Source organism: Nyctibius grandis, chromosome 2 (genome assembly GCF_013368605.1).
Source record: "Nyctibius grandis isolate bNycGra1 chromosome 2, bNycGra1.pri, whole genome shotgun sequence".
Lineage (NCBI taxonomy): Eukaryota > Metazoa > Chordata > Aves > Nyctibiiformes > Nyctibiidae > Nyctibius > Nyctibius grandis.
In genome coordinates, this window is record NC_090659.1 from 52,937,043 (window position 1) to 52,963,980 (window position 26,938).

At 41.0% G+C, this 26,938-nt stretch overlaps 1 protein-coding gene across 5 annotated transcripts in view; it reads left to right on the forward strand.

Moving 5' to 3' along the window:
* Positions 1–5,428: 5,428 nt before the first annotated feature.
* The window catches only part of LOC137677711 (interleukin-1 receptor type 1-like), a 28,575-nt gene continuing 7,065 nt past the window's right edge, over positions 5,429–26,938 (forward strand). For 2 of the 5 annotated variants that reach the window (XR_011050311.1, XM_068425201.1), the window contains exons 1-7: positions 11,730–11,820; positions 13,490–13,721; positions 15,761–15,950; positions 17,012–17,186; positions 18,390–18,455; positions 22,875–22,995; positions 26,015–26,160. Coding sequence is in view for 4 of the 5 variants with exons in the window: in XM_068425201.1 (XP_068281302.1) it covers positions 11,730–11,820; positions 13,490–13,721; positions 15,761–15,950; positions 17,012–17,186; positions 18,390–18,455; positions 22,875–22,995; positions 26,015–26,160 (1,021 nt within the window). In the remaining variant the exon portion in view is untranslated. The other 3 variants (XM_068425202.1, XM_068425205.1, XM_068425203.1) reach the window with 3 other exon arrangements.

The window sequence follows — 26,938 nt, forward strand, 5'->3', positions numbered from 1 at the left end:
CAACTAATCTTTCCTTCTGATCTAGGGTGAAATCACCAAACTTACCCTAGTGTCTCCTGAGATAGAGGTATATTTTTCAAAGCTCAGTCCACTTCAAGTTACTGCTCCTAAAGATTCTTTCTTTTTCAGTCACCCTATTTCAGGGCCTGCTGTAATTGTGTGCATCTTTTTTGTTCTCTTCTAGCAATTTAAAGAAGAATATTCTTGTATGGGTTTCCTCAGGCCATTGTCACTCCAGCTTACTTGTTCATGTAATTTTAGTGGTATTCTAGCAAGGCACTGGATAATCTAATTATAGACACACAACCATTGTACAGTTTGTCCAGATTTTATTGTGTGCTGTCCCTTTCTGGCTGGGTGAGAAGGCTAAACCTAGGATTCCTTTGCTCACAGTTCCAGGTTCCTTTTCAGCATGTTGCCCTTTATTGTACAACATTCAAGAATAATTTCTGAGCACACATTTTACATAGCAAATTGCAAAAGCAGAAATCAGAGAGCTGCTCCGTGATAACAGCAGACAGATTGTAGTCATTACAGATGAGCACATTCTAAACTCACGCTAACTATACATGAGGGTTAAACTGCTGCATCCATCTTACAGACCTCACTGCAAATTAATTACAGCCATTTCAGTTGCACTTTTGCTGACTCCAAGAGCTCTAACCCACAAAACAGGATAAGATCTTGAGGTGGCTGTGTGTCAGGCAGAGATAGCAAGTTGTGAAACTTGATTTTCATTCAAGTGACTCATGTACTGGCTAGTGAAGCCATCACTTGCTTTGGCTCTGATGAGTATTGTTAGTGCCAACATACTGTCTCCACCTCAAGGAAGTCCTAAGAAGACCAATAATAGCCTTGAAGCCATTCCGGGATCTGCCTTGAGAACTGCTTCAGTTCGAACCTCAACTATTCAGGTAATGTCGGTAATACAAGCATGGCTGATTTACTTGAGTAGTAATGTGGTAAAGCCAAAAAAGCGGGGTTGGATTTTGAACCTCCTTGGTCACACTGGAAATGAACAAGGCTATAGAGCTTCTGTGTGCTGAAGGCAAAAAGGAAAAATCCCCAACAACTGTCAGCATTGGTCTCAGGAGGCATGGAAAAGAGTCACAGAAAAGATAGAAGAGAAGCATCCTGTAAAGAAATTCGCAGAGATTCTGGGTGGACAGGAGGAGAAAGGCACTCCTAGCATGCATTCCTGGTTAAGTGTTGCAGTGGCAGTCACATAACTGCAGAGACCTCCTCCACTTAAGCTGCAGTTGCACATGGGAACATGTAGAACTGAGGGAAGACCTCCTAGCTTTTTTTAAAAAGAAAAATTACACCTATTTTTATTTTAAATGAGATTTCAATTGCAAAAGCTGTCTTTTGAGATAACTAGTATGTTCAGATTTTTCACTTACTTAAAATGTCAATTTGATATCAGTTGCTCTAAGCAGTATAAATTTGCTCTAAATGCAGGTAGATATACCTGATCAAATAGGAACTCTCTTTGCTTTGCATGGAAATCCTGGACAGTGTGACTGAACAAGCCTGAACACATGAAAACATGTTTCAGTTTACTGCCATGTGTACAAAATAGGTCTGACATTCCTTTGAAGGAGTAATACTAAAAGCACTATTATGAGTGCAGTGTGATGTCTGTGTCTTTATGTTTCAGTTGCTATCCTGTCCTCTCCAAGAAGAGTGAGATTTGTATAAGAGGGCATTAAGGGAAGTGATCTAGTAGGATATATAGCTACTCGTTTTGATTTGGACTTCGGACTTGGCTGACCAGAAAATCAACCACCCCCAGATTTAAGATTTTCTGGAATGAGGATCTTGGTGGGCACGAGCTCTGTTGTTCTGCTATAACAGGTGTGTTCAGACTGTAGGAGACTCAGAACTGGTTTGTGTTTTCAAAGATGTATAGCTTTTGGTGCTGCAGCAAGCTCTAGCAAGATTTAACTCAGCATAAATAGGCTCTCTGGCATAAATTTGTGTTTCTTGCTTGCTTTCCACATTAATCTATATTAAACTGCAAGTCCAAAGAGCCCCATAGAGAGCTGCAGTGGAATTATCAGACTGCCTTTGAATTAGCTAGCATGACATAGTCATCACTTCTAACATCAGTGATCGATGTGCCAGGAGCCTTACCTTTCAAGGTCAACTGGAATAACTTACAGTGTTTATAGAATCATAGAATCATAGAATGTTAGGGGTTGGAAGGGACCTCTGGAGATCATCGAGTCCAACCCCCCTGCCAGAGTAGGGCCAATCTAGGGCAGGTTGCAGAGGAACGCATCCAGAGAAGGAGACTCCACAACCTCTCTGGGGAGCCTGTTCCAGTGCTCTGTAACCCTTACAGTAAAGAAGTTCTTCCTCATGTTGAGGTTGAACTTCCTGTGCTCTAGCTTGCATCCATTGTCCCTTGTCCTATCGCAGGGCTCAAGTGAAAAGAGGTTGCCCCTTTCCTCTTGACACCCAGACCTCATATATTTATACACATTAATCAGATCCCCTCTCAGTCTTCTCTTCTCCAGACTAAAAAGCCCCAGGTCTCTCAACCTTTCCTCATAAGGCAGGTGTTCCAGTCCCTCAATCATCCTCGTAGCCCTCCATTGGACTCTCTCTAGTGGATCTCTGTCCCTCTTGAACTGGGGAGCCCAGAACTGAACACAATACTCCAGGTGAGGTCTCACCAGGGTAGAGTAGAGGGGGAGGAGGACCTCCCTCGATCTGCTGGACACACTCTTCTTAATGCACCCCAGGTGTTGCTCTGAAGTTCATCCTGGCCAGTTACTCCAGAATACTGATGGACACAAACCTCTGTCTGGCTTCTAGGTGCTGACTGATTTCTGAACAATGCAGTCTTGCCAGCAGCAATCTGGCATTGGCCCAGAGGTCTGAGCCCTGAACATGCCCCAGAGGCCTGCAGTTGTAAGCAGTGACAGGCTTTTCCGCATTATGTGTGAACTCGATGTCTAGGTACACTCACACAGCTGACTCTGCAATTGAGGTAACAGGTTGGGTTGTAAAGCTCACTTGGGAAAACAGCTCTACAGTGGAACAAGAACAGAAATTCACGAAATTACTCCTTTCTAACTGGAGTCTTACTAGATGTTTCATGATCAATTCATTCACAACACCCTTAGGAAACTCTAGGAAACATCCTCTGCTCTGAGAAAAATGCATACTTTGCTTCTGAATCACTATTTGTCAGTGCTGACAATTGCGTGCGTTCTTTTGGAAGTGTACTTTTGGTTGGAGTGATTCGTTTCTCTAAAATGAGTGCCAGAGAGTACTTCGGGTTTTTACTTTAAAAGTGTGGTCATGACAGATATGGGTTATCAGAATTATGGAAATAGTGATGTGTGACAGATTCTACAAATGACCATTTTACCTTCAACACTTATCAGGTATTATACACATCCAATATATAAGTGTTACTCGTCCTTGAGACTGCTGGTTTTCTGGCACGCTCCCTATTCTTTCGCTACATGGTGGACAGCTTTCCTGGTCATTGCTAGCTACTGGGAGACCCTTCTTTCTCCGAAACCCCATGTGTCACCAACTTTCAAACTTCGTGCAACGTAATTGGAAGCATTGCTCTTACCCTTTGGATATTGGGGAACAAAATATCGGGCAGATAAACACTTAGAGCATTGTAATATCTTTGTTCTTAAGATTGCTATGGCCAGCGAAGTTCCCCCAATTTAGCCAGTCACCTTAATGCCACTCTTGACTCAAAAATAGTGAAGGCAAAAGCATATAAAAACATATTGCATAGCTAAAATAGATATGAGAGCTTGCAAAGGCATATAATCACATACACCAACAGGAACAGAAAATCACCCATACATCTCATAAAGGGTTTTCTTCCCCTTTATATCATTAGATAAACTGCTAAACATTTCACAGCTTTCCCCTCTGAGAGCTCTGTGGCTCAAGCCAGCTCTTCATCCTGATATTGTCAACATGGAAGAAGGCCAGTATGAGAATCCCTTCTTTCTTCTAATTAGTGTTAATGAAACCAAGAGTGAAGCAAACTAGACCTTCTACCCAAAAAAGCCCAAGCTTCCCACTTGGGGAAGAGTAATGGTTCCATGAGTCTGGAACAGAGGATCTCCTCTACCATTTAATAAGTTAAAACATGCCTTCCCACATTTTTCCAAACCCTTAACAAGTTGACAGTCCCTTCATTTTGGGAATTGTTCAAACCCAAAGTGAAGCTTCTTCTTACATTACATTTTTATAATTAATATTAAAATGTACATTTACTTCAACTGGAATGTAAATAAAGTTAATATATGTGGATCTTGAATAAAAGCAGAGATGGGGATAAGCAATCACTCAGAGTACCCTACAGTCATGCCTCTGAGGCAAACTCAAGGAGAAGGCACTGAGTTGAGAACTATGGACAAGGAAATAATCCAGAGAAACTTCTCCCTGTCTGGAAAAATTTGCATTTCTATGTTTGAACACATTTAATTTCACCATCAAACTAAGAAATGAGAACTATATAGAGTTACTAGCTGAACCCTGAAGGAAGAAACTATTGTTTCAACAAAAAAAGTGATACCCTGGCACAGTGGAAGGGACAGCTGACCAAACCAGATACAAAGTAAACACTTACATGATGAAAAGGAAACAAAGCTCTGCTCCAAGTTGAGAAGTTGAGCAACCTCACGTGATGGAATATGTGAATGGTGGCACCGGGCACTCGCATGTCAGTCCTGGAAAATCCCAGGCAGAAGTGAGGGTCCCTGTACCCATTTCACAAGTGGGGTGCCGGATTCGCCAAGGACTGGTTTCACTTGTGCTACACAGGTCCTCAGGGCATGTGCAGTTACGTCTGGCATGGACACACCATGGTGCATGGGCAGGATCTGGTTATTTGAAGACAAGAAACATCTCCGCTCCCACCGAGCTGCCAGACGGGCGTCATCCCTCACCATGGCAAAGCCGGCATGCTGAGCTGGCCACAGGGCTCTGGCACTTTCCAATGCCAGCCTGGTCAGGGCTCACCATGAGCCCTGAGGGCAGCCTGAGGGAAAACTGGTGGCCACACAGTGCTGAAGTCAACTCGGTCGCCCTGGGATCACCGCCTGAAGGGGAACTAAACCCAGGCGTGTTGCCTAAAGGAAGTGGGTTGATGCCAGAGAAAACAGGGTTGGCTCAAACTTCGGGGAGATGCCCCCAAGGAGGCCACGCAGGAGGCCACCGTGAGGGCCAGCTCGCCTGCGCCAGGTGCTCGCACGCCCTCGGGGGCCGGTGGGGGCTGGCCGGCTCGCCGGGCTCCCCACGTCCATTCAGCCCACCCCGAAGCAGCCGGCCGTGCCCCCACCCACCGCCAGCAGGCAGCGGGCCGGCCCCCGGGCGGTGCAGGCGGTGGGGCGGGCCGGGGGCGGCCGCTGGCGGGGGCGTGGCGGGGCCTGCTGCCCGCCCCACAGCCCGTCCGCTCGCTGTTCGGCGCGGGTCGGGGTGGCCGGCGAGGCGCGGGGAGCGCACAGAGGTGAGGAAGGACGGCGGGCGGGGAGGGGGAAGCCGCCTCGCTCCTTCCTGGCGCTCGGCTCGGCTTCCAGCGCCGCCGGCGTAACGGGGAGGGCAGCGGGGTGTCCGGCTGCGACGGGGGCCGCTGGGCTTTTCCTTCGCCGCGTGTCTCCCGCCGCTCCGTGGCCCTGCATGGGGAGCGGGCGGTGGCGGGAGGGCCCCCTCCGGCCCGGCGTCCCCAGGCCGGTGCGGGTGTCCGCGGGTTGCGGCGAAGGCGGGGATCGTCTCCTCGACAGGTAGGCTGGAGTGCTGGTGGTTTGCAGAGAACCAACCCCCAAACCCGTCGGTTTCTGTTAATTTCAGGCGTGTTTTGAGGCGGTTTGTTGTGCTGCGCGGTGTGCCAGCACAGTCCCGCTGCCTCTGCGCCCGGCTGCCGGCTTTCCTGCTCTTACGGCACCAAATAGCTCCCTTGGAAGTAATTTTTTATTTAGCATTTCTGTCTGCTTCCTCGTTGTGTAGCGTATTATACAAACCCAGGTAGGAAGTACGGTGTAAAACTGAAAACTGACAGAGTGCCGAACGCTGCCACATTTTTTGCAGTGCTGGTAACAGGAAGCGGGATAAAGCTTGGCGTAAATCTTCTTGACCCGGTAAAACACTGCAGAAACTATTTATTGCACAACTGTGATAAAACAGGGGCTCCTGTTTAACTATTTGCATGATGACAAGAGCAAGGCTTTGGGTTAAAGAGGTGCCTGCAGAAATATCTGTATCAAACCTAGCGAGGAGCTGCTCTGACAGTCCTGGACCTGTGCCGGTCGCAACCAAGACGGTGCCTGGCAGCAGCCTGTGGAGCCACAGCTTGGTAGGAGTGGGCTATCCGTTAAAAGCTACTGAGCTGAATCAAGGTTCAAGTTTGTTTCCAGCAGTAGCTCTTCAGTTTAGAGAGTTTTCATCAGGGACTTGAGCAAAATGCGGGATGTGTTTAGGTTTTATTCTTCATAAATTTGGCAACTATATGTATGTTTGACTTGGACTGTTTTGATGTGCTTGGATTCTCAAAAAAAAAGGTTGGAGTGACTAGATGAGCAAGCTTGTCTTTCATACCGATTGTAAAATTGGAGTGCTATAAAAGCTGAGAAATTGGCATAAAACTCTAGCACAAAAATTGTTTTATAATGTAGAATCCTTAATTCATATATTTTAAATTAATCCTTAAATGAGAAATAGCCATTACTCTTTGTAAACAATATTACTGATTTCCCTTCTCCCCAACATTAATTTTCTAACACTTTGCATCACTTTGGTTTTGGTACATATAGTTTTATCTGCATGAGATCTGGTCCTTTTAAATGCTTCTTAACTGTACTTTGAAAATGTGAGTGGAAAAGTAATTACTTGCTTTGGACTTACAAAAGAAATATTCCACATTAAAGCCCACATTACTTTATATTGACAGGTATCAGGAGTTGAAATGACATGGAAAAGTCCTCAGAGTGCTAACTGCGAAATGAGCTCCTTCCACTTGATGCTGAAGGGAGGTACTGTTTTCAATTGATTTGAATACTGATAAAATCGCTGCTTTCAGGGTGGTTTGGATGCTCTTACTGCCTCCAGTTTGACGTGAAGTGGAAGTGGGTGGATAGGTAGCTCTTCACTGTACCAGAATCAACTGGTGGTGGCCAGTTAAGTAGAGCTACATATATCCATCTTTTTCCACGCCCCCCCTCCTGTGTTTTGGTGAAAGGTGAGGCAGTACCTGTAACAAACACTTTGTTCAGATTTAGAGTGGTTAATACACTCAAATGTCTCAAAGTTGAACTGGCATTTAGCTTATAAAGATTTAACTATTGCAGGCCTCTTTGTGAATATTCTTCTTTGATTTTTGTGACTTCATTTTGATGTAGCTTCAACAGAATGTCTTAGATAATGCGTTTCCCTTAAAGGTATGACTTTTCTGCAGTCCTTCAACTTGCAGGAAAGGAGGCATGTAAGGACTAAAGTTTGTGGTCATCACTTCAGTGTCAGAATACCACCACAGTGGATAACCAGATCCACTTCTAGAGGGTGCTTGTGCATCATTTTGTGTGACTCAGTGTTCACGCATGCCACTGTAAAACGGTCAGCTGCATTTACTTATATATTAAGCATGTTAGACGGGAAAGTTGGGACCTCAGGAAAGTGGTAGACTGGAAACAAGGCATGGTCTGTTAGAAATTTTATCTTGCATTGCTGTTGTGGTTTAACCCCAGTGGGCAGCTTAAGAGGACAAGGACAAGGTGTGAGCTGTATGAATTGTTGTGGTGGGTTGAATCTTGTCTTGGTGGTTGTACTTTTGTGCAAGTGGCCATACATAGGTATGGTTCTCCACACCCTCCCCCCCTCCATTTCAATTAATCAGTATTAAAGTTTTACTTTAAAAGTTAATGCAGTTCTTTCATATAGGTATGCCACTAAATTGGGGCACTTTACACATCTATGCTATTACGTTGTTTGCAGAGACGATAATGAGTTGCCTTTGAACCACAATTTCTCTGTTCTGTATGGCTCAAAGGCTGAGGATCTGTTGGTCCCTGGTGCTATAATGAGTCCTCATAGACAGTGATCAATATTGAATGCCACTTGCATATCAGCACGTTGCTGTCAATTTAATTGAGGGGCTTAGATGCTTTCTATGCTATGTCTTGAGCATTTTTTCATTGTGTTGGCCTTTGCAAGGATCTGTCATGTCCATGTATTTATAAATTATTTGCAAGTAAAATATTTTAAAAATTGGAGACAGAAAATTTGGAAAACAAAGATACAGTTATGTGTTTTGCACGGCTTCCCGAAGGACAAATTTGCTAATTCTACTGCATGCAGACTTAGGGACCCAACGTGTCTTTAAAACCTGTTTTTAAGGCATTTAAAGTTGGCAGTGAGCCTAAGGCAAGCAAAAGGGCAAGTTCTGTGAAGACAGACATTCTGCAAAGAACAAAATGTCAGTGTCTTAAATTAGGTCCACATGTTTTCTATTTCTGTTTTCAAGATGGTAATTTTAGAAATTTGAAGGAGCAGTAGTAAGTTGTGTTTTAATTACAGGTAGATAAATATTAGGGGAGTAACTTGGAAGTCAAACCTTTTCTTTTTTAGTAGCTTGAAACACAAGCATGATTGATCGGTGATGTGGGATTCTGTTTGTTGTTGGGGTTTTTTTTCCCTTATTTCTTAAAAGACTTCATGTACATTTTTCCTTTGAGCCCAGCAAGCTCTGAGCTGAAGCAGTTTTCTAAACTAAGTGTGTAGGCAGTGTCATCAGTGAAATTGTAGTTTTCTCTACATAAGCGGGATTTTTGAGCTTCTGTGATTGTATCACAGGGGCATTTCATATTGCTGAGACTGGGACAGAAGGCACTACAAGGCTAAAGTTGTTAGGTATGTGAACAAACATCTGCTTTTTAAGCAAAATTTGCTGTTTCACATTTGTGGATTTTGGATAGTGTTTATCTGTATATTCTGCTTAAGAAAAAGTGTAAAACCTTGTGTGGTCACTTGAAACTGTACTGACCAGAATAGAAATGCTCCATATACTGTGAGGTATTGCAACTACAAAAGCTAGAGGCCTGTTCTGTTCCTTCCAGAGTTTTTAAGCTTTACCGCTGCAGTATTTGAAGGGGGGGGTGTGTATGAATACTGAAAGAATAGAACTTTTTTAAAGTTGAGCACTAGAAGGACATCCACCCTTGATCCTGGAAACCAGCAATGGGTGCAAAATGTAAAGATTAACCTGTTGGATTGCTTAGTTATTTTTATCTTCCCCTAATTTTAAGTATTCTTTGTTTCCTTTTAGTGATTAAATCTGTTTTACAAAGTGGCTACATATGTCTGATTTTGTTGCTTGCTTGACACTTGTTTTTGACAGAAACTTAATTTTCTAAAGGTCTCTGCTAGAATTCTTGGTCAATCTTTACTGCAAGTTTTGTTGTTGCTCCTTTGTTTAAAGTCATCTCTCTAGTGGAGGCAGAGGGATGCTCTTGCTTCAACATTTAGGATGTCTGTAGAATTTGGTTTTGTATGTGTATGCTGCTGTCCAAATGATGTGTTTTGTAAAATCCTGTTTTACCCTTCTCCACTCCCCTTCTCCACTCTTTACAGGTAAACTGAAAGTCCAAGGATGATGATCAGCTTATTGGCAAGTTACAGGAAAACCACATACAAGGCAACTAAATAAAGACTATGGTATGAGTGCTTTGTCAGCTAAATTGTCCAAAAGAAGTACATACTTGGAGGCTGTTATACTAAAGTGTTGAACTTTGCTCTGTGTGTCCCTGCCTACTGCCCCAATGCTTTTGCGTATGAAGTATTTCAAATGAAGGAGCTGGTGTGGCTTATTTGTCACTAAAGTGAACTACATTGGATATAAAAGCAAGTCAAGGCCACGTGTGGTTTTCAGGGAATACCATCTCTTCTTCCAGTCTAGCTGGGTAGAAGGCAAATATTAACTAGGACCTGTGCAACGAATGTTTTGCAATGGACTGCTATGTGGGAAATCAGATTGCTCTAGAGAGGGAGCGGCATGCAAAATAGTCAGGAACAGAGGAAAGGCAAGACAGCTAAATGCAGACCTTAACCTACAAGGAGCTGTCAGGAAGGGAAAGGGGTTTAAGTGTTTGCCAGCTAGCTGACAGTAGAAGGCTTGGGAACGGCCCTGATGATATTGTTAAAGAAAATTGGCAGAGTCCGGGTCTCTAGGTTTGCTGGTTTTATTAAACAACTCAGAGTTGGACCACCACCGCAGTGAATGGTACCTGACTCAAATTCACTATCGGTTTATATAGAAACTAATAATCAATTACATCATAAACATTTCATAAGCTTCTGTTAATAATCCACTAACTATTTCAATTCCTCTTTCTTCCTTCGTCAAGAGTCCACAAAAGTCCATTCTTTTCCATTGTTTAGCTGATCTTTATGTTCTGGTTCCGCTCCGACTCCGGTCAACACCCCGTCCTCGATGATCTTGCTGTGATCGGCGTCCTTAATGTTCTTGCCGTGATCAGCGTCCCGTCCTGATCCAGGTTGACCAGAGTCCAGTTCCCACCGCCAGTGTCTCCTAAACATTCAACCTTAAAAACAACTGAAGCTATGTTTAAAACCTTATCTATACTAATTTTTATTTCTAAGTGTCCTATATTTCTTTTAAGGTAAAGAAAAGGTTAACCATACATCCCCTTGACTAAAATCATCAGAAGGTAATACTTCTAGGCCTACTCCTGCTTAGCTACTCATTAAGCTTTGATTGATGATTTGTTCAGTCCTAGGTCAGGGTTACACAAGGAGCTTTGAGAACAATATTCATGGATTCTGAAAGCCCACCTGTGTTTATTCAGATAGACTTATATTAATTATTCTATTCTTCATTCTATTTCACCCTTATTGATCCTTGTCTCCCTAACTCATAAGAACTTTTACATTAATTATGTGAAAATTTCTATAACAGATATCTTGCCAAGGAGAAGCAGGCACATCTCAGAGGGGAGCAGGACTTGGTTAAGATTTAGAGGTTTCATGAAAGCCACTTGCGGGCCATGAGGGCAGTCATGTGCAGTCATGTCTTGGAGAAAGCTGCAAAGAAGACTTGAGGTGTGAAGTGAAACTACAGTTCTTGAACACTTTGTTTTGTGTCTGACCACAGCAATTCATATTAGCCGCCATTTCCACACACGTTTGACCTCAGACGACAATTTAAGTGCCAGATCATACTGGAGTTACAGTGTGCTCGTCCTACTGCAAAGAACTACAAGTTCATGTGCTCTTAGAAGCAGTGCTGCCTCAACTGTAGAAGAACAGTTCAAAGAATGAAACCTCATACATCTCTGTGATTGTGTCTCTCACAAACGTGTCGAAAGAGGAGTATCTTAATCAAGCTTGGTTTCTAAATTATACAGTATAGCTTAGATCACTGTATGCTAGCATAACTTGTCTGTGCTAGAGGGCTGAGGGGGATTTTTTTGGCTTAACTATGCTAGCAAAAGAAAATTACACTTTATGCAAGAGTTATTCCAGTAGAAATTTGGAAAAATTCCAGTAGAAAGCTGAAAACTGAGCAGCCTTCTGTGGAGGCCAACAGTTGCTGTAGTTGAAATCTTCAAAGGCTGGGGCTAAATTACCAAACCCATTTTTTCCCTCCCCAAGATGACTAATGCTTCTCCTCATTTTTTTTAAGGAGTAATGCAGGGTGGAGAGGACAGTGCAGCTTGAACACTCTTACCACACTAATGGAAAAAAATTCTTCTTTGCAGCAGAAGATGACATCTACATTTTTGCTCATTGGTCATCTCATTCTACTGATACCTCTGTTCAGTGCTGGTAAGTTAAATACGTTGTTGAAATTACCATTTTAAAAAAAGAAAACCTGCAAGAGAGGAGTTGTGTGTATTTAGTAGAAAAGAGTTACTGAGAGCAAATAGTGGATTTGGGGTTTGTTTTTGCTTCAACATATTGAAGTTATGCTGAATGCCTCTTCTTGGTTTGAAGTTGCACTGGGGATGGAATGGACAAATTGACATAAATATTTTTAAATCTAGCTGCATAAATTTAGGGTACTGAGGCTTTGATTAGCCTCTCCCTGATTCCTATGAAGAAAGTCCAAAGAGGTTGTCTTCCTTGACTTCTTTGAATGCCTTCTTTAAAAGACATGCTGTAGCTCTAGTCCTGAAAGCAGTAGGGCTCAATTTCCTTAATAATTAATTAGTAATATTTTTTAATGGTAGATATAATTTTTCAGTAAAGTTTAGGACTACATAAATTAATGATGTTTGTCTTCCTGCTCTTGGCATAAACAGTGTAATATTAATGACACTGAATTAGTTTAAGCTCCATAGGGACCTACCTGGAAATATTTAAATTAGGTGATAGGAAGGTGGTGGGACTGGAAAGATTACTGAAGACTTTTGTGTTTTGAAATTGAAGACATTAGCTTTGTATTTGTACAGTCATTCAACAAGATTTGTAAAATCAGTTCAGTCAGTTGTTTAGCAGTTTCATAGGAATTCGGTGTTGCACATGTATGCAAAAGTTTGGAAGCTTTTAAAATCTGCTTTATAGCCAAATGGTCTGCTCTGTTTGTGCTAAACTGGTGTTCTCCAAGTAGTTTTCACTTGCATATTTGGGTTCTTAATGACCTCTTGCAGTATCTGTCCTTCTTTCGCTGGTATTTTTTTGGCTGATGTTTAAAAAACCTCTTGCTAGGCTGCATGATTGTGTCTTGTCAACTTGTTACACTGACATAATTATAAAAATTCTGTTTATGCTCGCCTTTTATGTGATGTTCAGAATAATGTTCATAATTTAAAAAGCCTTCTGGATAAAGATGACAGAAATTGCAAATGTAGTAAAGAAATAACACATTATAGTCAAGACTTCTTAATCTAAATACTGTGCCTCTCCAAATTTCCTTTGTATTATGACATTTTGGTTCATACACTTCTTTGGTGTGTTGAGGTCTTGATCTCATTCTGTACTGTCTTGTGCTTCAGGTCAAAAACCATCTTTTTTTTTTCCCCCCTAATTTGTTTTTGGCCCTCCAGTCATAATGGCCAAGGTACTGTGAGGAGCTCTGCACTGCTACTGTTTGCACCATGCTTTTCATAGGTGGTCTCTGCATTAAGAATCTGGTAATTCTGCAAAAGTACTAACATGCTCAAATAACAAGGACATGACAGGTGAGTTGTGAAGCTTGTGTTGCCTGGTGAATCCCATGTATCTTCTTATACCCTGGTTTGCACTGAGGCTATTGGACTTACATGTGCTTGTTGCCGACTTCCTTAATAGAGGGAAGTGGTGGCTTAAGCTTTGTGTGTTTTAGATCAACCAGAAGGTGCTGAACAAACAAAAAATGGTAGCCCTGCGATGTTTTAATGGTAAATTGATACATAAAGTTTATTTTCTAATTCCGTTTAACTTGGATATTAATACTTCTAAAACATAAAAGTACACAGATTAAAAGCATTGATTTTTTTTCTACTTCTTTTAATAGAAGAATGCGTTATTTGTGATTACTTTGTGCTTGTTGGAGAGCCTACAGCTATTAGTTGCCCAATAATTACATTGCCAGTGCTTCATTCGGATTACAATCCGACGTGGTATAAAAATGATAGTGCTACACCAGTAACCACAAAGAGAGACGCCAGGATCCATCAGCGAGAGGGCTTGCTTTGGTTTATTCCTGCAACGCTGGAAGATTCTGGACTTTATGAATGTGATGTAAGGTAAGGAAGGGAGAAGGGAAACAATTGGGTTGCTAACACTTACAAGTGTGATAATATATTCGTGGAACTTGAGTGTACAGGATTTTTCATTTTAGATAGAGAGCTTAGATCAGTTAAAAGCACTGTTTTGACCATGCTTTTTGTTTCTATGTGCTGCGTTTTTTTTCTCTTCCACACTTGCAAAAGTGCTACATACAGAAGACTTTATCTTAAAGCATGGTAATATTAACAATGGTCTGTGTGGGTTGGTTGTTTGTTTTGTTTGTTTGTTTTGAATGAAGTGTAAGGTCCCAGGGAAAAGTCTTAACTGCTTCAGCTTTTACTGTGTTCAAATTGCTGTTTGATACTGACAGATCAGAAGACTATTTTGATTTCTCCATTGGACGTGGTTAAATGGAAGAAGGATCTAAGAGGAGTAAACTCTGCATGTTATGCAGTATCACCACATACAGACTTTCTGGAGAGTGTAGCAACTTTTTGGGAATCCTTTTAGAAATTTACAAATTAAAAGGCAGAAAACCATTCTTATGTTTTATTTTAAAACATTACCAGATGTTACTGGTCAAAAATGAGAATGAATGTGAAAAACAAAGCAATGTGCTAGACAGCTTCAGAGACTGAAAGTAATGCATCCTCAGTACTGCTCAAAAGATCTGAGTGCACAGAGAAGAAGAAAAAAGGAATAGATTCTTTTCACCTCTTTGGTACTTCAAAGCTCTTGCCATATTTACAGCTCAGATTAGTGCACTGGACTTCACCACTTCAGGTTGTCAAATCTTATAATGGCTGAAATTCACTGTGTGCTGAATAGGAAATTAATCTTGGGAAGGCGCACAGAAATTGTTCCTTTCCTCATGGTCTTGCCACAGCACACTGAAACAGTCAATGCAGGCTTTTTGGGTGACCCAAAATTTGTTTTAGTAGTGTGTAGTTATGTGTACTGGTGTGCATACTGCACAGCAGTTATGCTGAAGGGGTTTGCGTTGTGAATGTAGTATCAGTGATCAGAAAAAACTTCCAGTGTAGGCACAGGTCGCAGGCCTTTGCACCTTCCTGCTCCAGAGTCGATAATGAAGCTAAAATTGGAAGTCAGAAGAAATGTAATCCTTTCAAAGTTACCCAGTTAAATAATTTTAATTTAGTCTTTCCTGCTATGTTTCTAGTTACTCTAGGTATGAGATGTGTTCCTGTGGGCACCTCACATCCCTGGCTTGCATAATGTCAGCAGGACAAAACACTTGCTAAAGTTCAGTTGTGTTAGCCGTAGGCTACGTTTTGTCCATCAGTCACTTAAACCTTAATTACAGAGCTTGCCAAGGTGCAGTAGATAGAAGTTAAAGGCAGGACTGTCAAAACATGCAGTTCACTCTTCTGGAAACTTCTCCCTTAGCATAGCATTGGGAAATGAAGAGTTGAGCAATGAATTAATAGAGAGTATTCCTTCACTTCTGGCATAGGCTTCTGGTTTCTAGTGCCATCTCTCCTCTGCAGAGCTACTGTACCACAGGTTCCTGTGAGCTCTTGGTGTGAAGTGGCTTCATGTTGATATTGCACCTTGATGGATATGTTCTTCAAAAGCTCTGTCTCTCTTCTGCTAAGAGTTATAGCATGTTTTTCTTGGTATGACCCCCCAAGGAACACTGAGATGAACCTGTCTTCTCCTGTTCATTTGGCACCGAGAGTGTTCCAGTGCAGATATGTTTTGGGTTACCCTGCACTACTGTGTGTTGGCAAATGTAGTGCTGAAAATGACAAGGCTGGGTTTGTGCTGTGGGCTCTGCAGAGCGTCAGCTCTGCGAAGTCCTGGCTTCCCCTCTGTGCTTCCATAGCAGACCCCACTTCTGCTCACAACACAAAATCAGAGCTCCTCAGGGAGTGAGGAGCTGAGGGTGGTGTTTAAGAGCTAGGGGGGCTGTAGCAGGGGTGTTAGAGGTGAGGCTGGTGGAGATGCTGAAGTCCCTCTCTGTAAACTCCCTGACTTGCTGGAAACAAGGAACCTTATTGTTAATGACCTGACTTGTCTGCTCTTCTCGTTACAGGAGCCTTAACCACTCTAACAAAAAAACTATAAATTTAACAGTTTTTAAGAACGATAACAGTTTGTGTTTTAATGGAAAAATGAAGTTTGAACAAAAAGTGACAAGCACAAATACTGGAAAGATTATATGCCCTGATCTAGAACATTTTAAAGATGAAGACAATAATCAGCCTGAAGTACACTGGTATAAGGTATTGTGCATATATATTTCAGATATACAAGATAGGAACTATTCTGTTTAAAATGTTATGAAGTAACTGTGAAAAGCAGTTTTTGGAAAGGAAGGTTTATTTTCTCTACAGTTTGAGTAAGCTGTCTATTTGCTACACTGCTGGGGAGGTGTAAGGAGGTATGGGAGGCATATTTTAAAAAAACAATTGTCCATTTTTAGATTGCAGGTTTTTCCAGAGTCAAAAACACGTGTTTTGGTTTGTTGAGTTGTGAAAATCTAGTTTACCCTTTGATTATTTTATGTAGATAATAAGTTTAAAAACTTGTATGTTTCCTTAAATACAAGGCTCTGCATAATTATTTCAGCTTCGCAGAATATTATGCTTGTCCAATCTGTTGATCATGGTGTGGTATTCTTATGCCTCTTGCTCTGAATCTGCCAAAATACTCTGTAGACCATGCAAGCTTAGAAACATGTATTTTGTCTGTGTTAAGGTAAAATTCTGAAGTAGTTCAACTCTTAATTCTGATGATGGCATTAAAGTAGCTACATGGGCTTGTACAGGAAAAATAACCTTGGTGCTGCACCTATACATCTTCTTTTGAGATGAAGTGATTCTAAACTGCTTACAGGTCAGGGAAGAGAAGGAAGTTTTTCACTGTATTTGCGTTACCACAGGAATGGTAATACACCCAACAGCACGAGGCACAGCTACAGCAGCTCTCATTCATCTCAGTGAAGTAGGAATCCAGGCACGTATTCTCATAAACTCAGCTACATACATAATAACTTTTATTGCACCTGAGACAGATAACTGTCAAGCTGCTAAAGGAAGGCAGTGAACTAAAACACAGCATTTGAAAACTTAAAGGATTGGCTGCAGTGACTTTTAAAAAGTGCAAATGCAGCAAGACATCATCGGGCTTCATGTTAGAATGTAGTGACGCTTGGATAAGAACCCACATTGTGGCTTACAAAAAAATCAGTATGTGTCAAGTATTTTAATAATCAGTAAAGTTCAGTAACTTACTTATCAGATTATTAGTTTCCTTAAATCACAGATACTTTTGATATATTTAGGAGTGTAAGTCTGGATTTCTTGAAGACAAGCGACTTCTTTTGGCAGAGGGTGAAAATGCTGTCTTGATTCACAACGTAACTGTACAAGACAGAGGAAACTACACATGCCGTATGGTATACACATATATGGGAAAACAATATAATGTTTCACGAACCATAAGTCTAGAGGTTAAAGGTGAGTGCATTGAGATTATTCTTTTCTCTTTTTGGCTCTGCTGTAAATATTTGTATGCAGGCATAAGCTATTTGGCATGTTACTTTTCAGCTCTGTGAAATTAGAGTTGCAAATCTTCTTTACTTAATTTTTTCCTGAATGTAAAATTAAAATACAATAATGCGTGTTGCTGCCCTTGAGCATTGCTTCTGAGGAAGAATTGTCATGGGGAAATGAGAAATGTGGGATTACGAATGAGAATTAGAAGGAAACAGTGGTTACTGAGGTGGGAGGGATTGTTTTTGCTAAAACAAATAATGCATTGTTAAATTAAATAAATAAATAAAAAAAGAGGAACTTTTGCTGAGACCATCACAGCAAAACACCTGCTTGTGGCCCTGTTGGTGAACTTGCTTACAAACTTCACTAGAATCTCAGTTGATGGGAGAGATGTGACAAGCTGTATAAATACTATAAAGTTAATAAATCTTCCTCTGGAAAGGATTGGCTTGCTGTTGGCACTTGGTTGTGCTTTTCTGCATCTAACAGGATGCAGAACTGTCTGTCTCACTCTCCCAGTACTGTCATTTGTAGCTGCGATCGTTGTAATTGCATCTTTTTAGGCAATGTTGTTGATGACCTGACTAGTGCCATTATAGTAGTCCTATCGGAAAAGTTGGCTGGAGGTAGAGTGTCCATCTTTTTAGGTTAAATCAAAACTCTGACTTTAGGTGATACAAGAACAGTGGTTTGTTAGCAGCGAGTCTATATATCGTGCAGAATGATGCAATTCCAGCCCAGTTTAAGTGTGTGGTCGTTTACTCTTTTACTTAAAAAGATGCTTACCTGATCTATGAGCTCAGTGAGACAATCCCTCTTCCTTATCCGTCTCTCTGACAAAGTTCATTGCATTTTTTGGTTTTGTGTTCTGTTTTTTTTATTCCTTTCGTATCAACTGCCAGTAAATTTGAGATTTTTTAAAAGTATTTTTAAGGTAAGCTAAAGAGCTAAAGCCTTCTGTTGACTTGGAAGCTAGAATAGAATAATTTGGAGAGTTCAGCAAATCTCATGAGAAATTTTCTGTTGTAAACTTGAAACGGGTAGTAAGTATGGTGCTACAATAGTACCAAACAGTAAAACAAAACCATTGTAAAAGTATTGGCTGAAGTAAGTTGTGGAACTCTTCTTGCCTGAATATTGTATTTTTCTCTTTGTTTCTGTTAGAAAGACCATTGCAGATGAGACCGGAGTTTATTTATCCGAAGAACAATACAATTGAAGTAGAACTGGGTAAGTAGTGACTATTTAAGAAGTCATTACCATACAGTAAAACAAATAAGCTCCTGGTCTTTCTGAAATAACATGTTAATGGTTCCACTGACTTCAGCAAGACTGGGAGGTAGGTACGTGGATTGAGGATATCTAGAAGACAGATGGTAGAACATGATTCCCACAAGTGATTCATAGGGGGAATAACTGTGTGCCTAAGATTGGAGTCTCTTGACCAGCAGTGTTGGGTGGGGTGCATATATTTTTTTTTTTTATTGCCATCTGTCCTTTGTACCACTTTTCAGTATCTATGTCTTGACATGTCCTTGGTATCTGTGGAAATATAGTTACATATATGTAACATGTTAGAGTAGTTACCAGCTGACCAGCAGTTTTTCCTCCTACTGTGTTTCCTGTCTCCCATTCCTCTCCACAACCTGGATTTTATTCCTTGTTCTAGGGTATTAAAAGGTTTCAGATACTGATCTTTTGTGAAACAGTGAGCTGCTAGTTGATGGATATCCCAGGTATTGTTTCTCTTAGAAATGTCTTAAACAAGAGATTCTGGATATAAGGAATAACTTTTTCCCAGTGAGGACAGCCAGGCAGTGCAGCAAGCTGCCTGGAGAAGTTGTGCAGTCTCTGTCCGTGGAGGTTTCGAACCTGACTGGATAAAGCTCTGACCAGCCTGGTCTGACCTCAGAGCTGGCTCTGCTTTGAGCAGGAAATTGGATTGGAGACCTCCCAAAGTCCCTTCCAACCTCAATTATTCTGTGATTCTATGGGCCAAGTATATGGTATGCAAGTCTTTTCCTAAGCAAACCTATACATGTTCAGATTGCACCATATATTGGACGGAGTTGTGTTCTACTGATGTTGCCCAGAAGAATGAGTTTTGGAGCTGCTTGGACTTTTTCTTGTTTTGCACCAACAACTGTTTCAAACAAAGTATTTGATTAAAAAGGGCATTAACTGATTTTGGAAAAGTGTGATTGGCTCTTTACTAGAATTTCCTAGTACAGGATCTAAGCTGTTTTGTAATCTTTTGAGGAAGGATTATTACCGATTAGGTCATTAGAGAAGCTCTGAGAAAAGGTTGCACTGGGGCTCTGGCACCATACGGGAGCTGAGGCCAGAGCATTGTGGATTATTCTTATGTACATCACACTGATGGGAGCCCTGCATAACACAGCTACTTTTGCTGCTGCTTTTTCTGACACTGAGCTTGAAACACTGTGTATATCAGGTGTTCTTTTCTCATGCTTCTTTTCACATTATGTGAAACATTTTGTCTGGCCCAAATTCTAACTTTGAGTATATGGTATTAAACTAAAGTGAACAGCACTGAAATACTGGTGGGTTTTGTGGTTTTATTTGTTTGTTTGTGGTTTTCTTTGTTGCAGTTGTTTTGGTGTTTTGGGTGGGGTTTTTTTTTCTTTTCTTTTTGACCTCAACAGCTTGTGAAAGAATCTCATTCTGAAGTTGCCAGGTTCTGGTGAGGATCAGTAGATTTTGACCAGAATAAAGACTGAGCTTTAATAGAAATTATGTTCCTCCAAAGTCCAGAAGGCTTTGTTTTAAACAGTGGAAATATTCAGGATCTGATACAAAGAGTATTATTTTATAGACTTACAGTCCTACAGTCTTCAGATGGGTATTTAATTCTGTTGGAAATATTCAGAAATGGCTCAGCAGCCTCTTCTTTTCTGGTAGTTACATCTTCTCAGGCTTCATTACAATTACATGGCTGAAAAGCTTTATTTGTGCTCTTCCACTAATAAGGAAATTTGTTCACCAGATCTTAGATTGAAATAGGGAGACTTGCCACAGTTATTTTTTTACCTCACACAACAATAATCTTTGTGTGAAAACTTACCTTTTCCTTTGTAATTGTAACTGTGGAAGAAATGAAGTAATATTACAGTGGGGCTTCCCTGTACTGCATCTTCCACCCATTAAAATACCATGTAAATCTTGTGCTGACTTTAATTAGTTATGACTTCTCATTTAATTCAGAAAAATTCTTATCAATGCAGCCTCTACTCAGAAGGAGTCTGATCTGCATAGGCCCTTCAAAGGCTCTTTAATTTACTGAAGACATTCTTTAGGATTTTCTTACTTAATCTTTGATAGTACTTGCTGAGAAAATGAAGAACAGAGCAATTATTAGCCCAGGGGTTGCCTGTGACTCTCAGCCTATATTAAGATGTGTTATGCAACAACTTGTTTAGGCTCCTTATTTTAGAATAGCATTTGGTCCATATTTGTTATGACTTGGATGCTACCTTAATTAAAAGTTGCCGGTTGGATGCCTTAGACCAGCTAAGATGAACAAACCCTGCTTTGATTGCCTTACAGACATTAGGAAAGCAGTCACACATGAGACTAAAAGGAAGCACAAAGCCTTCACTCAGAAAGTGGGTTTATTGTGGCTACTGAACAACTACAAATGTTTCCCTACTGCAGGGGGACCCTTTAAAGGAAGGTGGTGAAGTTTTTTTGAGTTCTTTTTGTTTTTAAAAAAGGCACCACCATTCAAAAGTAATATTCTCTGTTTAGTACCTTTAATGGGATGCTGGAAAAAAAATCTTTGCTCCTATTAAATGCCTGCCTGTAGGGCAGAACCTGAAAAAACCTCTGTGAACCTGGAAACACCTGTATTTTTGAATGAGAAATGGCAGGAGAAGGTTGTGCAGAAAGTTAACAGTACGTTCATGAGCGTATAGAAATCGAGGGCATGGGACACTTCAGGGGTTTTCTTCCTTTTGAAGAGCTGTGCAATGTACTAAACCCCATCTTTAGAAAAAAGTCATTATTGTGGCGGAAGAACATGAGAGAAGAGAATGGAGAGCATCTGTGATTTCTGTGTGAACTCTTGTTCAAGTAACTGCATATGAGCTAAAGGTTTATTCCATACTTTTGACAGAGACTATCCCTTGGTGGAAGCATCTAGATCTGATGTGGTTCTAGGTAATGAAACATTGAGATCTTTACATAGGTAAACTGAGAGCCCACCTCCTCCTATCAAATCATAACTTCCATGGGTAAAATACAGAAGAAAAGGACTCCAAGAAAGCTGCTTACCTTCCTATAAATGGAGCCCTCTGATGTACATTGGCAATAAATATATGCTGCAACTTGGCTTGCTTTCTTAATACTGATGCATTCCGTAGGATCTGGACTGTTACAGAATCACAATCACATAATGTTAGGGATTGGAAGGGACCTTGAAAGATCATCTAGTCCAATCCCCCTGCCAGAGCAGGATTACCTAGATCATATCACACAGGAACGCATCCAGGCGGGTTTTGAATGTCTCCAGAGAAGGAGACTCCACAACCTCTCTGGGCAGCCTGTTCCAGTGTTCGGTCACCCTCACCGTAAAGAAGTTTTTCCTCATATTTATGTGGAACCTCCTGTGTTCCAGCTTGCACCCATTGCCCCTTGTCCTGTCAATGGAGCCAGGCTCTTCTCAGTGACATCCATCCTCATGACACTTGCCCTTTACATATTTATAAACATTAATGAGGTCACCCCTCAGTCTCCTCTTCTCCAAGCTAAAGAGACCCAGCTCCCTCAGCCTCTGCTCATAAGGGAGATGTTCCACCCCCTTAATCATCTTCGTGGCTCTGCGCTGGACTCTCTCTAGCAGTTCCCTGTCCTTCTTGAACTGAGGGGCCCAGAACTGGACACAATATTCCAGATGCGGCCGACTGTTGGTGGCAAAGGAGCTGGGTGACAGGTGAGCTTGCTCTGGTGGCAGACTGTGAAGGTATTCAGAAACCATCCCAGTGGACAGTGTTGGCCAAAAGACTCTGATCTGGAGTAAAGATATGCATGGTCACTAAGAATGGGATTCAGCTCCAGGGTGTAGTTGTCTACACATGGGTATCTGCGTATCAGCTCAGGGCCTTAATTCATGCTGTTATCAATGGGGGCTCAATTCAGTTGCCTACATATAGATGTCCAGTGCTGTTTTGGGTGGTCTGGCTACTCTAGCAGTGCAGGTTTCTTGAAGATCTGAAGTCCTATCTGCCAGCTCATTATGGATGCTGGAGAGCATCTCAGATGTCACCATACTGTGTACATGCCACTGATTTGAGCCCTGAGATCTTTCAGTGGAGTCTGGAGAGCCATTCAGTTGATAAGGTACGGGTGTCTAATGTGAGTGGACGCCAGCAGAGCTGAACTGTGTTACTAGCTTAGGCATCTAGCTTACATGTAGACATGAACATTTAGACACCTACATCTAGGGTGGAATTTATATCCAGATTGGAGACACCCAAGCGCGGATTACAAATGGATGAGTTTTAAGGACTCTGCTTTTCATCAGGTAAGTGGGTTTTTTGATATCCCTCCTTTTCCCAGCTGTTCCCTAATCACTTGATCCTGCTTCTGTTACAAGATCTTCAATTGACGTATTTAAATGGTTTTTTGTAGGCTCTCATATAGTTATGGAATGTAATATATCAAGTGGCATAAATGGCTTGATTCCATTCTGGCAAGTTAATGATGAAGATGTTGATAGCTTTGATAGCACCTACAGGGAACAGTTTTATGAGTAAGTATCCTTATACATGGAATTGTAAGTGCATTTCTAGGTGAAGTAATCTGCAGTAATTTGCAGCGAATTCACCATAAAGTTGACTACTAGTCAAATGTCAATAGTCATTGAAAGACTGATTAGAAGTCTGCATCAAGTGCATTATATTCTTATTGCTTGTTTTTTAAAAAAATACATCAGTATTTATAATAAAATATTTATCTGATACAAATGTAATGAAGCAATCTTATGTAGGTTTTTATAATACTGTTGTGAAACATATAATTTTGTAAGGCTTATTTATGCATTTGTTGTTATGCAATCCTTTTTGCTAATAGCTTAAATCCTGTCCTCTTATCATTAATATGGGAAGGATAGATTGTTCCAAGACAAAAAAATCACCCCACTTATTTTTATTTGTGAACTTGGTCCTTTTCTAAGTACAGACACAGCTGCTAATCCTCAAGAACACAAAGCAGAAACTCTTGTTGTAGGACATTTAGGGTTTTTTATATTCGGTAAAATTAAACACAAATTAGGCTGATAAAACCAGCAATTTCTTTTGAGAGATCAGGACCTTGTTACTCAGTGGCTGGTATATGCTGTAGCAGAGTGTGGATGTACTGTTTGCTTTCTCATTATATCAATCACTGCTGTTAAATATAGCCCTTAAAATGTAGTGCAAAGAAGAAAGAAAAAAAAAAATCTCAGCTGATCAGTTCACACTCATGCAGAAGCATTGCCGTCTCCATGAAGTGCCATCATCAGTGCAAAATATGGCTAGAGAGTTAGGTTGCAGACTACTTTTAAAATGATCTTTTTCATTCATCTGTATCTGGCCTCCAGAAGGAATCTTAGTTCTACTTTGTCCCCAGGTTCCTTTGGGGGAATTATTTTCATTATAGATCTGTATACTTGGTTGTTTGCCTATAAATATTAGGGCCCCAGCTTATGGTCTCTAAGGCACAACTAAGTCCATTATTCTTTAGGGCATGAAGTTTCTCAGCTTCACCAGTTAAGACACATGTGCAGCTCTGTGTAGCTATGTTTAAAGTTATTATAACTGCAGATCCTTCTGAAGCCAGCTTGGTGCTGCTATTAAACACATCTTCCTGGAAAGTGTTTAATATATTTAACTTAAAGCAATTCTCTGTTAAGATTTTTGGCTTGCTAGGAAGTGATCTCCATTTCTAATCACTTCCCTGCCTGATAATTTTCCCATGCCAGAGATGGAGATATGCAAAATACATCCTGTGCAAGTTCTAATTAGGATGAATAGCTCAAAGTAAGTTATCCAGTATCAGAGAAATTAATCTAATTGCAATAATAATATTTTATTTCAAAAAATAGTAGCAATTTCTCAGCAATTAAATTTGTAGAGCATTTGCTAGTAGCAAAGCACACTGTAGGCGTGGCCAACATTATGGACTTCAGGGCTTACACCTAGGAGGTAACTCTTTCCTCTGCTGGTAGGAAAGTTAAAACTGACTTGAACAAATCTGAACATGTTACAAACCTCATCATTTTGCATTGGCATCCCATGACAGAAGTTGCTGGCAATTATATATGTAATAGAAACTGGTTCTTCAGGGTGTTCTGCAAAATGAGTTTTCCTCCTTGAGTATGCAAGGTCACATCACTTTGGTATATAGGGTAGGATGCCAGTTTGTAGTTACCTTCCTACTGCAGCCCCTCCCACCTTATACATGTAAATCTACCTTAGAGCAGGATGATATTTAGTAGGATAGCATATTATATCTCAAAGCCTCTTGTGGCCATAGATATCAGACATAAGGGCAGTATCACCATGTCTGTTGTCATTTGACACCAGGGTCACTCAGCTTTTGTGAATTTTGTTCATCATTATTTCCTACGTTGGTTAGCACCATTGACTGTGGACACTGTGGGCTCAGAGAGTCTTAGTAGGCTTGGAAAGGTTTCTGCTTCATTATCAGTATAAAGAATCCTGGAAGATAATTTTTCTATTGATACTTTTATTACTAGTTATTACTGGTTTGAATAATCTTTCATTCACAGAATCATGTAGGTTGGAAGGGACCTCTTGAGATTGTCTAGTCAAATCCCCCTGCTCAAGCAGCGTCAGGTAGAGCAGGTTGCTTAGGGCTGTCCCTAGTTGGATTTTGAATATCTCCACAGGTGGAGACTTCACAATTTCTCTGGGCAACCTGTTGCAGTGTTTGACCACCCTGACAGTAAAAAAGTGTTCAGATGGAATTTCAGATGGGAAAGTGTTTCAATTTGTGCTCATTGCCTTTTGTCCTGGCAGTAGGCACTACGGAAAGGAGCCTGGCTCCCTCTTCTCCACTCTCTCCTGTCAGGTGTTTACACACATTGATAGGGTCCAACCCCTCAACCTCAGCCTTCTCTTCTCCAGGCTGAACAGTCCCTGCTCTCTCATGTGACAGATCCTCCGCTCCCTTAATCATTTTCACAGCCCTGCACTGGACTTGCTCCAGTAAATCCGTACATCTCTTATACTGGGGAGCCCAGAACTGGCCCTGCTGCTCCAGGTGTGACCTCACCAGTGCTGAGTAGAGGGTAAGGATCATCTTCCTCATCCTGCTGGCAGTGCTCTTCTTAATGCAGTCCAAGATGCCTGGGGTCTGGTTATTCCTCCTCAGGTACGGGATTTGCATTTTGCTTTTAACTTGATGAGGTTCCTGTCAGCCCATTTCTCCAGCCTGTCAAGGTTCATCTGGGTGGCAGCACAACCTTCTGGTGTATCAGCCATCCCTGTGAGTTTTGTATCATCTGCAAAACTGCCAATGGTGCACTCTGTCCCACCCAGAAAAAAAACCCCCTAACAACCCAATGTGTGTGGAAAATGCCAAGTCACCTCTGGCCATGAAGCTGTTTGTTACAGGGGTGGTATTTACTGTGTTTCACTGGCTTCTTAGTTTATAGAAGTAAAAAATGAATGTTCTTGTATTTGTGGATAGATTAATCTATCCTGTATTAAGCACTGATATTTCAGTTTCTCTACAGATTATTTCCTTTTACTCTTTTTTAATGACAGAGAGGGGTTGCCTCATGGACTTGCTGTATCTGGAACAAAATTTAACATTTCAGAAGTGAAAGTAAAGGATTATGCTTATAAATTTTTCTGTCACTTCATATATGGTTCTCAACAATTTGTAGCATACGTCAAATTGGAACGCCCAGGTAAGAGATCTCATCTTGATAAAATGGTGATCAATGATGCTTACTTCTCAGTTAGTTTGACAACACCCTACTTCGAGCTAAAACTGCGTGATGTATTGTGGTGCAAAGTGGACAATGCAGCTCAATACCTTTCTTTGTGAATTTTTTGTCATATTCTTAGCAACATTAAAGAAAATAGCACTTTGTTTGCTTTATTTTCTCTCATTCAGTGTTTTAGGAAACATTAATGAAAGACTCCAGTTTATTTGAAGCAAGTATTTTACACACTTGACTTAAAGAAGCGTGTGGATCAGAGGAAATCATGTGTCTAGAAGAGCAGTGAAAATGGCCAATTCTTTAAAAGAGCTGAGGGGAAGACATAACTAAGTGTGGAACAGACTGTCAAAAGGACATGAATGTATATGTGGACCTGGTTGTCCTGTCCTTCAGTAACAAATAATGGGCTCAGATTGCCAGGATAAATAAAAAAAAAAAAAAAAAAAATCTATTAATACAGTAGGAGAAACTCTAACAGTGATGATAGTGAAGGAATGAAATAGATTGATTGGAAAGGTTATGGATTTCCATGACTGAGACATGTGCTGTGTTATCACCTCCTAGATAGGCTCATGTTGATTGGGAGCATCCTGACACTTGTTGGAAACACCAGTCTTGTGCTCAGAGACAAGGATGTTTGACCTATTGCTGGCTAGCGTGAAATTTTCTTTTCAGTAGGTGAACTTAAAGGTAAAGTGCAAGGCTGAAGAAATTAATTCTTTTTATTTAAAAGCAGATACAC